Source organism: Papaver somniferum, unplaced genomic scaffold (genome assembly GCF_003573695.1).
Source record: "Papaver somniferum cultivar HN1 unplaced genomic scaffold, ASM357369v1 unplaced-scaffold_132, whole genome shotgun sequence".
Classification (NCBI taxonomy): domain Eukaryota; kingdom Viridiplantae; phylum Streptophyta; class Magnoliopsida; order Ranunculales; family Papaveraceae; genus Papaver; species Papaver somniferum.
The window spans coordinates 22,198,088-22,214,488 of NW_020622381.1; the positions used below are offsets into that span (position 1 = coordinate 22,198,088).

The 16,401-nt window shown below is 35.3% G+C and overlaps 1 protein-coding gene across 1 annotated transcript in view; it reads right to left on the reverse strand.

Moving 5' to 3' along the window:
* Positions 1-14,888, reverse strand: part of LOC113332915 — an 86,579-nt gene extending 71,691 nt beyond the window's left edge. Inside the window, exon 1 of the mRNA XM_026579415.1 lies at positions 14,723-14,888. Within this exon, the coding sequence (XP_026435200.1) occupies positions 14,723-14,888 (166 nt within the window). The remainder of the gene's footprint in view (positions 1-14,722) is intronic.
* Positions 14,889-16,401: the final 1,513 nt, after the last annotated feature.

A 16,401-nucleotide genomic window follows, 5' to 3' on the forward strand; every position in this document is an offset into this window, starting at 1 on the left:
GTTGTACTCCTACGCCTTTGATCCCAGCATGATACTGCGCACTTGATTCCCTTAGCTGATATCACCCACAACCAAGAGTTGTTGTAACCCAAAATCACAGACTTGATAATAAACAGATCTATCTCACACAGAAAAGTTTATAAGAGGATAAATCTGTCTCCCACTGATAAACCCTAGGTTTTGTTCCGTCTTTAGATATAAAATCAAGGTAACATGAACCAATTGATAATCTGGTCATATATTCCCGAAGAACAGCTTAGATTAATCAATCACCTCTCTACAATCCTTCCTGACTACACAAGCGGATTATCAAGGAATCACAAACAGTGAGACGAAGATGTCTGAGACTTCTTTATCTTGCCTATCGGAGAAATCTCACGATCTCAAGTCAATCAATCGATTGTAATCGTACGATAGGAGATGCAAGATCAGATCACACAACTACGATAAAGTAGTATCGGTCTGGCTTCACAATCCCAATGAAGTCTTTAAGTCGTTAAGCTTATTTTAGAGAAGAAAATCAAAGGTTAATGGAGATCGACTCTAGCGGGCGTACTAGTAGCACATAGACGTGTGGGTATTAGTTTTGCACAATGCTAGATGTCTCCTTTATATAGACTTCAAATCAGGGTTTTGCCTTAGTTACAAAACAATCCTTATTCACCGTTAAATGAAAACCTGATTTAGATTCAAGCTAGTATTTCTCAACCGTTTGATCGAAAACTTAGCTTGTCACACACACTTGGGTAGACGTTTACTGGGTTCGTGAAAACCATGCCCAAACGTGTACATGTATGTTGGTTCAACATAGTAACCCAAAAGGTTAACCATATGAGCATTTCATATTAACCTTGTTCTTCTTTACCACATAACTAGTTCAATTGACTCAAATGAACTAGTTAAAGATTTGTTCAATTGCTATGAGATCTTATGTAACTACACAAGACACAATTGACACAAAGATGATTTGATTCAATTGAATCGGCTCATGAACATTATAGCCACTGTTTGCATAAAAAATTCCTTAGTAATTTAATGTTTCATGTTCAGAGAACATCTTCACATCATAACCTCTTAGGTTCACAAACAAGTTCGCGGACTTAAGTTAATCGGTTGAGTTTTCCAAACTCAGCAGAAATTCTCGGGATGAGAACTTCATCCAGTTCGCGGATTTAGCACACAAACGAGTTTTGGAAAATCCCAGCAGAAATTCTCGGTCGAGAACTTCCGTCAGTTCGGGGACTGAGTCTGCGAACTAGGTTCTCGGACTTGGCAAGCCAATTCCACAATCCTCCCGATTTCTCTTGATCAACAAAGTTCGAAAACTTCGGTTCAAGGAATACATGGTTATGTAATCTAAACTCCCATTTCAATCATTGAGACATTCTCATAGGACGCTATGTAGCCGTTATTTACAGACCGATTCACGTCAGACCAATTCTCAAAGTGATTCAAACTTTTCATGACTTTCGCCACTAGGTGAAGATAAACTTGATCAAAGCGAAACCAACACACGATTTCGAGATAAAAGATAAGCAATGAATGTTCAGCTCGAAATGTCAAATGTGTATGATCTAGTCTATATAGCATATGAGTTTTGTCTCATAAGAAGTAGGAGATAGAAGAGATAGACTTTTGAGTGATAGATAAGTTCAAGTCTCCAGATACCTTTTTGTTGATGAAGTTCCACGGTTCCTTGTATAGATCTTCGTTGTTGTATGATGAATCGCCATGAAGTCCTTGAGCTCAACTACACTTTTCTATCCTAGTCCGAGACTTAGCTATGTAGGATAGAAATCAAGACTTATAGTTTTGATCGCTAACATTGACAAACATGCTTGAGATAGCAACTCATGCGAGATTGACCGAGCTATGCTCTAACAATCTCCCTCTTTGTCAATTTTAGTGAAAAAACTATTAATACATATGGAATACAAAAAAGATAAACTTTAGTGGCTCCTATTCCATAGTCTAATATTCAACGTTCCTTGAAATCTTCGTCCTTCCAAGTACCCGAATGATCCCAAAGGTTGTAAGTTTAGCACCGTCGTTGTTGAAGATCCGTAGCTATAACAATGAGAGAAATCGAGATTCTCAATCATTATTATACAGTGTCATAGTATTATTATATAACATCAAAGTCCAATTGTATCACGACTTTAACAATAATACTACGGTGATATGTATCACTCCCCCTTAGTCAATACTCCATCTCGATCATGGAAACCACTCCCCCTTACACAATGATCCGAAAACATATGTATTTGTAGTGTGAACTACAATATTTCTCCCCCTTTTTGTCAATAAAATTGGCAAAGGTACAAGAATGAGATCATAATGAAATTTCCACAAGAGACATTTCATGACCAAAACAAAAATACATACCAACTTAATTTAGATGCAATCTAATAGCCGAAGCTAACAACATTCATCAAGGAGTTTTAAGATACAAGATATCCCCTATAAAATTCCACAGACGCAGTCCCCGCAAGATATTACCATTAAGCACAAGTTCAAAAGAACTCTCCCCCATTTGATGTCATTCCCGAGAGAACAACAAGAGCGACCTTAATTCGAAAGAAAAGAAGGATTTTACATTGGACACCAAAAACCATAGGAATGATTTTCTATATCCAAAGCTCAACCAAATTAACCACAAGTAAACCCATGATTAATTCAATTGGAATACACAACTAAATCAAACCACAAAAGTGATCAATTTAATTGAAAGTGATCAACATAAGTAAACTCCCAGAGCTACGACTAAGTCAATCACACGGAGATGACTAACTTAACCGTTCAAATACTCAACATAAGGAAAACCTTACGGAATATATGACTACATTAACCAAAGAACATGATAGTGTAGCCTTTCATATACTCAACATAAGAACTTGTGGAATATATGAAAACTCAACTAGATTAATTACAAGAGAACCTATAATTAATCTAATTGGAATACAAATAACCAAACTAATCACCGAAGTAATCAATTTAATTGGGCTCAACATAAAAGAACTTATGGAACCCCGACTAAATTCATCATAGAATATGACAACCTTAACCGTACATATACTCGACATAAGAAAGAAGACTTATGGAGTACAAACTAAATAACCAAACAGGTTGATTATTTTAGTTCTTAATGCTCGACATATAACATCTTATGGAACAACCAACAAAGCCAAGGTAAATCGACTTAGTTGTAAGGTGATCAACATAAGACACACAATGGAGCCTTCACGGTAAAACATAATAAAATGAATCAATGAAGATCAATACCGTGGATAACATACAAGGATCTATTCTATTTTCCATTATAACGACATAATAGACGTTATCCTTATTGAACAAAAGATTTTATCCTATTTTCCATCAAATACATGACTGCATAGGCATAACTTTTGTATATGTCAAAAGTCCATTCGTCCTTTCATCAATACGAATACCGATTCACGAACGACTTTACTTTTGACTGCAATATGGGACCTTCAAGTTCACGGACGTAAACAATACATATTCCGTAAAAATATTGCAATATCACAAACCATTAAAATACTGCAATAAACATCATCCTCCAAATATTTTTAGAATTTAATACCAATAAACCTAAAAAATAAAGATGAAAATATTTGACATAGCTATGCGTAATCGCAATAAGAGTTATTCCAAACTATAGCAATCCTTCTCAAAAACAAGAATAAATTCTCATAAGAAGTTTCCTAGGCATGAAGACAAACTCGTAATGCACATATAAGATGATTTGTCCTTAGAGGGTAGAATCAATCTTTTTTGCCCGGATTTATACCAATAATAGCTACCAAAGGCGTATAAAAATATTTTATTAACAAAGAAGATCATACAAATTCATTAACGACCATGCACCATAGTTCACATAAAATGATTATGAATATTCAAGAATTCCATAATAATGCGTACTACTGCCCATTCTTGAACTCCCTTCTTTGTGATTCACCAACAACATTCTTGTAAAAGCTACAAATTAGCTTATAAGAGTAGTACTCCAAGAATTCAAGTGCCCAATTCCAAGAGAAATGGAACAAGTGACGAAACAGAGCAAAACACTCAAAAACAGGAGACAGGACAAATACCAATCTTAACTCATACAAATTCAAGGTTTATCATCTTCATTTTGAATAGAATTCAAAGAGAAAGAGAATGCAAAAAGAATGAAGTCATTCCGAGTTCGGACGAAGAAAATACAGCCAAAACAAGTTTACCGAATATCGACGTCTACAGGCAAGTATGCATAGAGGTTCGCAAACGAATTTTCATGACTTTGAGCAGTTTGCAAACTGGGTTTGCGGACTTAAACCCCTGGATTTTGATTTTTAAAGATGTTATGCATACTTGATATGTCTACCATGAAGTCCAAACATCCCGAACTATTATTTTCAAACCTACACATATAAGAACCTTAAATACAGATCAAGTTAGGTAGAAATGAACGATAATCAAGGTACATGGATCATTATAAGTACTCAAAAAAGTAATGAAAACATAAAACTTGCTCAAGTTTATAGAATACCTTTTTAGAAACGTCCAATTGAATTCTACAGCCTTATCGAATATAATTTGTGCACCCCAGTTGTTGTGCTTCCCTCATCGTATACATAGCAGGGTGAGGATGCACTTTCAACACAAACAAGTTGTGTTGAGGTGAACAATGTCTTGCTCACCATGGCACCAAGAAAGAGTTTCTCTCCAACAACTCTTAAATATTGTAGTGTTGAGAAACACCCAAGGAACTGTTTTTATAAGTCTATCAAAGAACTTCAAGAGAACCCAAAAAGTTTTGTGGTTCTGATTTCTTGTTTTCCAACTTATAAAAAACAGTTTCTGCGGATAGTTTTTAGTACTGCGAAGGGAAACTCTTTTGATGAAAAGAGACGTCCTAGATTCTTCATAAAAGAAGACAATACTACTATGTTGATAAGAAGTATCAGGAATTGAGCAACGAATCAATTCATGCTTTGAGGTGATACACTCAGATGACTGAGATTTAAACTCCTCTTGTAATTCGTTTAGTTTATCACAACTAATTGGATTACGCAGAGGAGGAGCATTGCTCTCACTGATTAGTAAATCAATATCAACCTCAACAAGAATATTATTCATCGTAACTTGATTTAGCCTGTCAAGAGATTCTTGCTCTTTCTGGAGGTATAACTCAAAATCAAGAGATAAACTCTCAAGCTTATTTTCAAGCCCTGAAAACACTTCAAGGGATTTTAAACCTGGTGGAGGTTTAGATAGAATTTCTTCTACAGATTTTATTAAATCAGTCATGGAAGAGAATTCTGAAATCCTGGATCTGGTGGTGCATTTATTGAGATAGCACTACTTTCCATAGAGTCAGATCGTTACAAACACATACTTGTTAGGTGTTGAACGTGTTTGCCTGCTCTGATACCAATTGAAAAAGCGGGGTATAACAACACCACCCAATATTTCGATTATCAATCTGTATGGACTAACTCCGAAACACTTTGCTAGAGAATCAACCAGACAATCAGACTCAATTCAGATAGAAAGTATCTCAAGGAGTTATTATCTTAATCTCTCGATTTGATCTTTACTCAAGCAAATAAAAATCTCCGAGTCTTTATCAAAGAGAGATAACTTGGACGGTACCAAAGACCAATGTCCAAGGATCAATCAACTACAATCAATAACCAAAGGTTAGATTAGAGAAGTTGATGATCACGAACGCACACCTGTATTATTTCAATTATACAAAATATAACGCGGAAAAGAAATAACACAGACACCAGAAATTTTGTTAACGAGGAAACCGCAAACGCAGAAAAACCCCGGGACCTAGTCCAGATTGAATACACACTGTATTAAGCCGCTAAAGACACTAGCCTACTGCAAACTAACTTCGGACTGGACTATAGTTGAACCCCAATTAGTCTCCCACCGATTCAAGGTACATTTGTACTCCTACACCTCTGATCCCAGCAGGATACTGCGCACTTGATTCCCTTAGCTGATCTCACCCACAACCAAGAGTTGATGTAACCCAAAATCACAGACTTGATAATAAACAGATCTGTCTCACACAGAAAAGTCTATAAGAGGATAAATATGTCTCCCACAGACAAACCCTAGGTTTTGTTCCGTCTTTAGATACAAAATCAAGGTAACAGGAACTAATTGATAATCCGGTCTTATATTCCCGAAGAACAGCCTAGATTAGTCAATCGCCTCTCTACAATCCTTCCTGACTACACAAGCGAATTGTCGAGGAATCACAAATAGTGAGATGAAGATGTTTGTGACTTCTTTATCTTGCCTATCAGAGAACTCTCATGATCCCAAGTCAATCAATCGATTGTACTCGTACGATAGAAGATGCAAGATCAGATCACACAACTACGATAAAGTAGTATCGGTCTGGCTTCACAATCCCAATGAAGTATTTAAGTCGTTAACCTGATTTTAGAGAAGAAAATCAAAGGTTAATGGAGACCGACTCCAGCGGGCGCACTAGTAGCACACAGACGTGTGGGGATTAGTTTTGCACAATGCTAGATGTCTCCTTTATATAGCCTTCAAATCATGGTTTTGCCTTAGTTACAAAGCAATCCTTATTCACCGTTAGATGAAAACCTGATTTAGATTCAAGCTAATATTTCTCAACCGTTAGATCGAAAAATTAGCTTGTCACACACACTTGGGTAGACGTTTACTGGGTTTGTGAAAACCATGCCCAAACGTGTACGTGTATGTTGGTTCAACATAGTAACCCAAAAGGTTAACCATATGAGCATTTCATATTAACCTTGTTCTTCTTTACCACATAACTAGTTCAATTGACTCAAATGAACTAGTTAAAGATTTGTTCAATTGCTATGAGATCTTATGTAACTACACAAGACACAATTGAAACAAAGATGATTCGATTCGATTGAATCGGCTCATGAACATTATAGCCACGGTTTGAATAAAGCATTCCTTAGTAATTTAATGTTTCATGTTCAGAGCACATCTTTACATCATAACCTCTTAAGTTCACAAACAAGTTCGCGGACTTAAGTTAATCGGTTGAGTTTTCCAAACTCAGCAGAAATTCTCGGGATGAGAACTTCCGCCAATTCGCGGACTGGTTTCGCGGACTGAGTTCGCGGAATTAGCACACAAACGAGTTTTGGAAAATCCCAGCAGAAATTCTCGGTCGAGAACTTCCGTCAGTTCGCGGACTTGGCAAGACAATTTCACAATCCTCCCGATTTCTCTTGATCAACAAAGTTCGAAAACTTCGGTTCAAGGAATACATGGTTATGTAATCTAAACTCTCGCTTCAATCATTGAGACATTCTCAGAGGATGCTATGTAGCCGTTATTCACAGACCGATTCACGTAAGAGAAATTCTCAAAGTGATTGAAACTTTTCATGACTTTCGTCACTAGGTGAAGATAAACTTGATCAAAGCGAAACGCTTTACCAACACACGATTTCGAGATAAAAGATAAGCAATGAATGCTCAGCTCGAAATGTCAAATGTGTATGATCTAGTCTATATAGCATACGACATTTGTCTCATAAGAAGTATGAGATAGAAGAGATAGACTTTTGAGTGATATATAAGTTCAAGTATCCACATACCTTTTTGTTGATGAAGTTCCACGGTTCCTTGTATAGATCTTCGTCGTTGTATGATGAATTGTCATGAAGTCCTTGAGCTCAACTACACTTTTTTTATCCTAGTCCGAGACTTAGCTATGTAGGCTAGATATCCAGACTTATAATTTTGATCACTAACATTGACAAACATGCTTGAGATAGCAACGCATGCGAGGTTGACCGAGCTATGCTCTAATAGAGAGATATAAAACTATTCTAAATCTGGATACAGGACAGTACACGTACCATCTTACATACTGACATAAATTATTATAGGTCCGGAGCTGCAGTATATGTACCCAGTACACGTACCTGCGTAGCTATAGTTCGGAAACGACTTTTGGGTACACATACCCAGTATGCAAACCCAAAAATTTAAGTGACTCGTGAACTCAGGTTGGTGCACATACCTAGTATGCATACCGAAAAAGTTCTGTGAACTCCTGAACTCTTGTTATCTCAAGGGTATACAAACCCAGTACACGTACCATGACAAAATAATTCATGAAATTGAAGTAAGTACACGTACTTACACCGCCGAATAATTTCAGATGCATCATAATTATTTCTTTGAGATAATCGGCATTTGAACAACTCGCTATAAAAACACATCTAGACATATTTGATCACATTAACCTATGGTTTTAACTCAAGATTAAAGTATTAAAGTGTTATATGAAAATGATTAAGATTATAGTTCGTCAGGTTAGTTTCGGCTACCTTTCATAACAAGTCATAGTACACAGTTCGGTTATGGTCCATCCTAAGCAGAGTGTATATTTTGTTGTGTTAATCTCAAATCAAAGATTCATCTGACGGTGGATATTGATTGCTTGATTCCAAAGCTACCTTAGATTAAATCTAAAAAAACCTTTGTTTTGAAAGTCTATATAAGGAGAACCTCAAGCAACTGAATCTTTGAATCCCTGACACTTTTCTTGTGTGTCCTGCCTTTAGCCAAGAGTTGTCCTCTCCTTTAAACCTTTTTAGGTTTAGCGACTAGAAAGACTTCACTTAGGAATTTGGGAAGCCAGTTCTGAGTATGTTTATCTTGATAGGTAGTGTATCCTAATCTTACTACTGATTGTTGAGTCTCACTCCGATCAGGCAAGATAGATAGAAATCGTAAAGTTTCTTCGTCTCAGACTCTATGATTCAACGGGTATATTCCTCTATAACCATTCTTAATTGAAATCAGAGTAGGAATTACTTATGAGGTGAATAATAATCTAGGTTGCTCTTCGGGAGTCATAAGTAGCGGATTTTGAGGTTTGCTTGCTATACTTTGTCTATTGCAAACGATTTCCTATCTGGCCTTGATCTTTTATCAAAACGGAAATCACATATAGGCTTATCTGTGGGAGGCAGATTAGTTTAAAGTATTCAATTGAGTTGAAGAAACTCCAAGGCTGTAAAGGACGTCAACTAAGGGAATCAATTGTGCAGATTCTTGCGAGATTCAGGGGGCGTAAGGAGCGCGACTATAACTGAATCGCTATGATGGTAGATTCGGTTTGAACTATATTCCAGTCTGAAGTTTTGATAGTAGGATAAAGTATGTAGCGGTTTAATACACCTTGGTGTTCAAATCTGGACAAGGTCCTAGGTTTTTTCTGCATTTGCGGTTTCCTCGTTAACAAAATTTCTAGTGTATGTGTTATATCTTTTTCCGCATTATACTGTTTATTTTTACAATTCAAATATCACAGGTTGTACGTAAATCAATCAAATTAGATACGTCCATTGTACTTGTTGGATAAAACTTGATTGATCTTGGATATTGATTTTTGGAATCGTCCAAGTGCTCACACGGTATAATCAGGTTCACAGACTTGTCCCCGTTTACATATTGATTGTGAAAGAAAGAGATATAAACTCTTCTTATAATTCCTAATTGATATTTATTAAGTTGTAACTCTCTGAATTGTAATTACGTTTAGTCCATACAGGTTGCCTAAGAAAAATTTGGTGGTGTATTTTGGTACCCCTGCATTTTCAGCCCCATAGGATTTTTGGTGAACCCCAAAATACTTGTACCATACATGCTTTTGATTACTAGTTTTTTTTTTGTTTTTTTGTTTTTTTTATAAAAAGAAACATTTTTATTAATGGAAATTCGAGGTCACAATGAGTTTGAGATCAGAAATAAGAGAACAAAAAATAACAAGAACATACCGTTAAAGTACAATACTGAGAAATTCGACAAGAGAAAAAGAAGGATTACCGGAATAAGACAAATACAAGTATGGATAAGATTCGATTAGATCGGAAAAAATGGTTTTTCTCAGAATTAAGCTCCAACCATTTAGTTTTTTTTTCTTCTTTAAAAATATGTGCTCCCAAAGGAGGTATGATTTGCTCAAATCTCTTGTAACTAGTGATGAAGCTTCCGTCGTCAAAGAAATCACCGATGAAGATTCCTCGCTGGATAAGTTGGTGATGAAGATTCCGATAAAGATTTCGTCGTCGGAAACAATAAAGATGAATATTTCGTCGACATCACTATTGATCTTAAAACCCAACCCAATAACCAAGAATCACCATTAAAGCGAAGATAAAACTTAAAAGGGTAGATAAAACCACCATAATGGTGTAGATAAGTAGACAACACTATACAACTGAGCTAATACTATTAACTAATACAAGAAACCTGCTCTGAGCCGACCCATTGTTGGTAGGGCTGCACAACGGTCGGTCGGTCCGGTTATCAGGTGAAACCGTTTACCAAACTGTACTAAGCACGGTTTCTATTTCTCAAATTGTAACCGAACTGTACTAGGATCGGTTTGGTTTCAAACCGGCGATAGTCCATTACGATTTTCCAGTTATTTTACGGTTTCCACCGATAGCAATTTTGAAAAAGAAGAAAAAACAGTAAAGTGTAGGTAATCCATTCACAGTTTCTACCATTAAATTCAATTCGATTTTAACCAGCAATTTTGTATCACATTCTAACTGCATCAAACCATTCATACACATTAAACAGTTCATCAATTCAATTCTAGGTATTCAAGTATGGCGGCGAGATAAACAGGAGCACCACCACCAACACGTTCATCAATTTACAAGTTGTTCTTCTGAACCTTATTAGTCATGTTAATCTTGATAAGGAGAAAAAGAAGATTGAGGTGATGGTGGTGATATTCTTGGAGAATCGGTGATGGAAGGGGTTAATGGTGGTTGCGCTGTTGTGTGGTGAGTGGAATAGAGAAGAAGAGAAAAGAAGGGAAGTTCGTTTTTGTTTCTAGGGTTAGGTTAAACTTAAAGTTATGTAGGATAGACAGAGGGGTAAGATTAAAACTAGTATCTAGATCAACGGCTACAGTTTACTCAGTTTTATCGATTCGGCTCGGTTGGTTTTATACCCCAAACTGTGTATCGAACCGAAGATCTAACAGTTATGAATTTGTAAACTGTCACCGACCGTTACATGAACGCTTCGGCTCGGTTTGGTCCAGAAATGGCCGGTTCTCGGTTCGGTCACTCGGTTTGGTCGGTTCTTGCTGGTGATAATTTTTTCGAAAAAGAAAGAATGAAAGAGAGGAAACTAAGCTAAAACTATTAACTAACCTAAAAAACAAGATAGAAAGAAAAAACCGGCTCAAATCCGTCCATTGTTGGTAATAGTTTTGTGGATGAAAAAGGAATGAAAGGGAGCATTGCTATTGTGATTTTACTAGTAAAAACAAGTTTGCACATGTTTGCATTTGTACTTTTTAACAAGATAAATATAAAGAAAAAAAGTACTACTTTGTAATAAAAATAAAGAAAAAAAAATACTATTTTGTAATAAAAAATCTGACATTCATAATTGTACACATTTTTTTGGTAGGAATTACTGATAAATCCTATCCTTGTGGGCTAGCTTAATGGAAGGTCCACCCATTAAGAGCCCAGTAACCGGAGGTCCAAATATATGTTTCTGGACCCAAAAACTTATTCTAGGGTCCATCACACGTGCAAAGTTAACAGAGCCTATTTTCTAAATGGCAAAACTGCCCTAGATACATATCAGATCCATTCCTAAATTGCTATTTTCATTTTCTCTTCCTACAGGCTACAACCCGGGCTCTGCTGCTGAAGAATTGAAGAAACTCTTCTTGAGAAAAATTCTGTTAATTAAGAAAGCATCGCCGTCTAGTTTTATTGAATAATTCATCAACAAAATCAACAAACAAGGTAAGTTTTCAGATCCTATTATTCTGATTTGTAATCCTAATTTAATGTTCTCAAAAATTCACATCGAATTATTGATTTGATTCCCAATTAATAATCAGATCTGTAATCCTCTTCTCATTCTCAACAATTTGATCTAAAACTTTTGATTTTTAGGGATCTTGACTGAAAATATATATATCTTCAAATCTTAATCCCGATCGGAAATGTAAAAGTTTTGATTATTAATGTTAATGATGTGGTTAATGATATGGTTAATGTTGTGTTTTCGAAAGCTTTTGATGTGCAACATTTTCACTGTATTTAATCTGAAGTTTAAATCTTGAATTGACTTTGGTTTTAAGCATTTAAAGACAATGTTGTCTCTATTGAAAACTAGTATAACAATTAGAGTACGACAAGATAATCTAGTTATTGTTGGTGATGGTGAAATTGGTAATTGATCTTTCGTTTTGTTTGTTTTTTCATGTATTTTTGGTAGAATTAGAGTTTATGACATGAAATCTGATTTTTGGTAGAATTAGAGTTCGGTACTGTATTCCATTCTTTTTGGTATATGATGTAACAATGCATATATATTGTACTCTTTAATGTCTTTCATTCATTAAATTCTTTTTGGTATATATTAACAGTGCATATTTTCGTATTTCTGATCTAAATTCTTATTTTCGAGTTAATTTTGTTTATTTTTAGATTTGTTTCTGTTTTTTCCGTTCATTTTTTACTATGATCCAACAGTGCATGTAAGCTATACTGTTCAATATCAATTCAATAATGTTTTTCACTTATTTTATATATGAATCAATAGTGCATACACACTATACTGTTCGACAGAAGTTCGATATTGTGAATAAATTGCCTTGTTCTTTATTTTCGTCTATATTATGGACATATTTATGGCAGTGTATACTGCCTATACTGTTCATTTCTATACATATATATGTTGTCTCTTGAAAAAAATTATATGAGATGGAAAATTGTAGTGAAGAATATCATATTGTTTTTGTTCATGAAATTTTTGTGTGGTTCAGCATATTCTGAACTTTATTAGTGGCATATTTATGGCAGTGCATGCTATATGAAAGTTACAACAGGGTTCCTCCGTACATTATGTGATATTTTGGAGATAGTGAGTCCCCTATACCATGTCATATTGGATACCTAGTTGGTTTTGTGTATGTAATATGTGATATCTTAGAAATTGAGTGTAATTCATATGCACTAGTTAAGAATCAAGTACAGATCAACTGTACTGGATGGAAATCTAGTATAGGTCTGTCGCAATGGTTAAAAAATAAGTGCAGGTCTCCTATACTTCTTAGAATATTGAGTGCAGGTCCCCTATACTTCTTAGAATATTGAGTGTAAATACGCTATATAGCTTAGAAAATTGAGTGCGGGTTAGCTACACTGTTCACAAATTCGAGTATTAAACTTGCATCATATTTAAAATTGTTTCATGTCTTAATACTGCCTTTCTTTGAAAGTATGCGTATAAATAACATATAATTCTTATTACTAAAATCTTATTTTCTTTCTAAAGTGAAGTTAATCTTTCTTCGTCATCTTGTTCTTTTCTTTCAGTTCTTTAGATTCTAGCTGTGGCAGAATACCAAGTGGTGGCGCTCGGAGATATGGTTGAGTAGCGCGTGGTGGCTTCCAAGGATAAGATCTAGTTCCATGTTTTTTAAATTTTTTCTTCTTGTCTTCTTGTCTTCTATTCTTCACTTTTTTTTTGTTTTAATCCCGGTCTATAGGTGGATAATATCTATTAAAGCTTTCCAAGTTCTTTGTGGTTGTGGTGTATATTTTGATTGTAATTTGTTGGTGTAAAAAAATAAGGGAAATCTTATTTATGTTCATGTATAACCTTGTACAAAAACACAAGTAGTACTAATTTTATTTGTAATCAATATATATATATATACTCTCAAAAATTGAATGTGCTGCTTGGATATATGAGTAAAGGTCAGCTGCAATGGTTAGAAATGGAGTACAGATCTCTTATACTGCATAAAAATCTCTTATGTGCTCCAAGTGTGGCAAAAAGACTCACCACAACAAAGCAACCTGCACCTTCATTCCTCCCTGCCCATGATGTTTGTTTATTCATCATGTTTATTTGAAGTGCACTTTTATATAGAGATATTTTATAGTTTTTTTTTTGTCATAGTTTCTATCAGTTGGGAAATATATACTCTTCTGTGAGTTGATACTATTTTTTTTCTGCAGATATCATATTGTTTCTTTGAAGTATAGGCAATATATACTCTCTAGTGAGGCTATAAATAGTAATATCTTTATTCATATATTTTTACCAGTTTGTGTTCTTATTGTGTCCAATAGTGTTTTCTTTATTGTGTTTCTTTTTCAAATTGAATCTAAGAGTGCAGAACATCTGCACTCTTTGTTCTTACTATTGTTTAAAATGAGTATAGGCTACATATACTCATTTTTATCACTGCAAGACTCTTTAAACAGATGAGTATAGGCAACATATACTTATTTTTTTCTACAGATTTCATATTGTTAACAGGCTAACAGTTAATGCACATATAAGAAAAGGATATATAGACGAGAAGAAAAAACAAGAACAAGCTGAGTTGAAATTAATAATTCCCACATATATTAATTACTGGTCATTCGACAGAAAAGAACATAGTTTCTTACCATTGTGCATTAACAAAAAAAATATACGACGACTAAAAGAAAAGTAGACAGACTGAAAGAGTTTTTGACATGTAGTTATACTTTACTATAGTAATCAGTTTCAAAAGATGGCTTCCAACTCTCTTCAGGATGCTCCGTTCTCAGCAACTTGCAAGCTATCTTAACCCTTTTCCCTTGTATCTTATTTCTCAATGTTTCTCCGACTAATCACATCATTAACCATACTTGAGACCACTTTGTCATTCTCTTTGAAAAGTGCCTTTCTTCTGAGAGCCAATTGAATGTCATCCTCTATTTGAGAAAATGTCTTAGTTTCATCATTTGCCATCTTTAGCTTGCTGCCAGCGTTTGCTGGAATGGCTTCTAAACGACGCTTCATTTCTTGTACCATCTGTGCTTTCAGTTTTTTTTATTTTTATTTTTTGAACAAAAAAGCAATAATATTAAATATAAGGTATGCATACTGTTGGACTTAATATTGATAACTTACTCAGTATAGGAAATCTGCACTACCATATTATACAATTGATAAACAAATTTATTTAGTATATCCTATCTGCATGATAAAAATTATGGAGAGCAATGAAATATAATGATTAAGTCAGTATTGAAACTTACTCAGTACATAGGCTATGTGCACTACCATATTATACAATTGATAAACAAATTTAACAGTATGTACTATTATAGATGGTGGATTTTCGACAAGGGTAAAATTGTAAGACCACACTCCAGATCCGGCAGTCGGATGAGTATTGAGACTCATGTCTCTTATTTAAAGCATGAAAGATCATGCCATAAATCTCTGACTGAGAAGGCTGTCTCTCAGAGTATATGTAGATGTGTAGTCTCCCAGCTGAGATCACGACACATCTCATGAATACTGAGCAATTTCAGTAATTATACATGCTCCTGATCCGACAATCGGACGAGTATGGAGATTCATGTCTCGCATGAAAGCTCATGCCATAAAATCTCTGACTGAGAAGGCTGTCTCTCAGAGTGTATGTAGATGTGTAGCCTCTCAGCTGAGACCATGGCACATCTCATAAATACTGAGCAATTTTAGTAATTGTTTATATAGAATCGAAAGATTGGATGGCTCCTAGACAGATTTCCTGCTAGTATAGAGCGATAACGTGTTTAGGATGCAACCTGGTTTTCCATGACTATATAAGAGAAATATGACGCTCCAGAAAGCTCATATTACTTCACCCTCAGATAATTAATGCTCCTAGACAACATGCCTGCTAGTATAGAGCCATCAAATTAATTATCTCTAATTGTCTGAATATCCAGCAATATTCTACGATTCTTCGTAATATTTCGTCACTTCAATTCGTGGTTCTTCCCAGCAGAATTCCACGGGTTAGTGATAAATATTCAACGCACAGGCATCTGAGCATCGAATAAACCCTGACTAAAATGGTGCAAGTGTACTTAGCAATAATGCACAGACCAACATTTGAATGCGCAAACGAGCATTTCAAAAATACGAATGAACGATGAACCTATGCAAAATAGGAAGGAAAAATAATAATAATAAAATATTAGCAAAGGCGCTAGGGACTGGGCTCACCAACCGGCCGGTCATGCCGTGACCAGTCCCACGCCTAATTTTATATTTTATCATATTTTATTATTTTTCCCCGATCTCATGAAAATTCTCTCGTTCGAGCAAATCTTCTTCGATTCAAGGAAATTCTTTAATCTCATGATATTTCTTTATATCAATAAAATAATAAAATTAGGGAAAGTTATCACGGGACCGAGCACCAGCTAGCCGTCCATGCCCTAGCCGTGGCCGGTCCCACACCTCACGTCCCTATTATTTTATTATTTCTCTCAATCCATGAACATTCCCTGATTTCTTGAATTTTCCCCAAAACCATGAAAATTCCCTG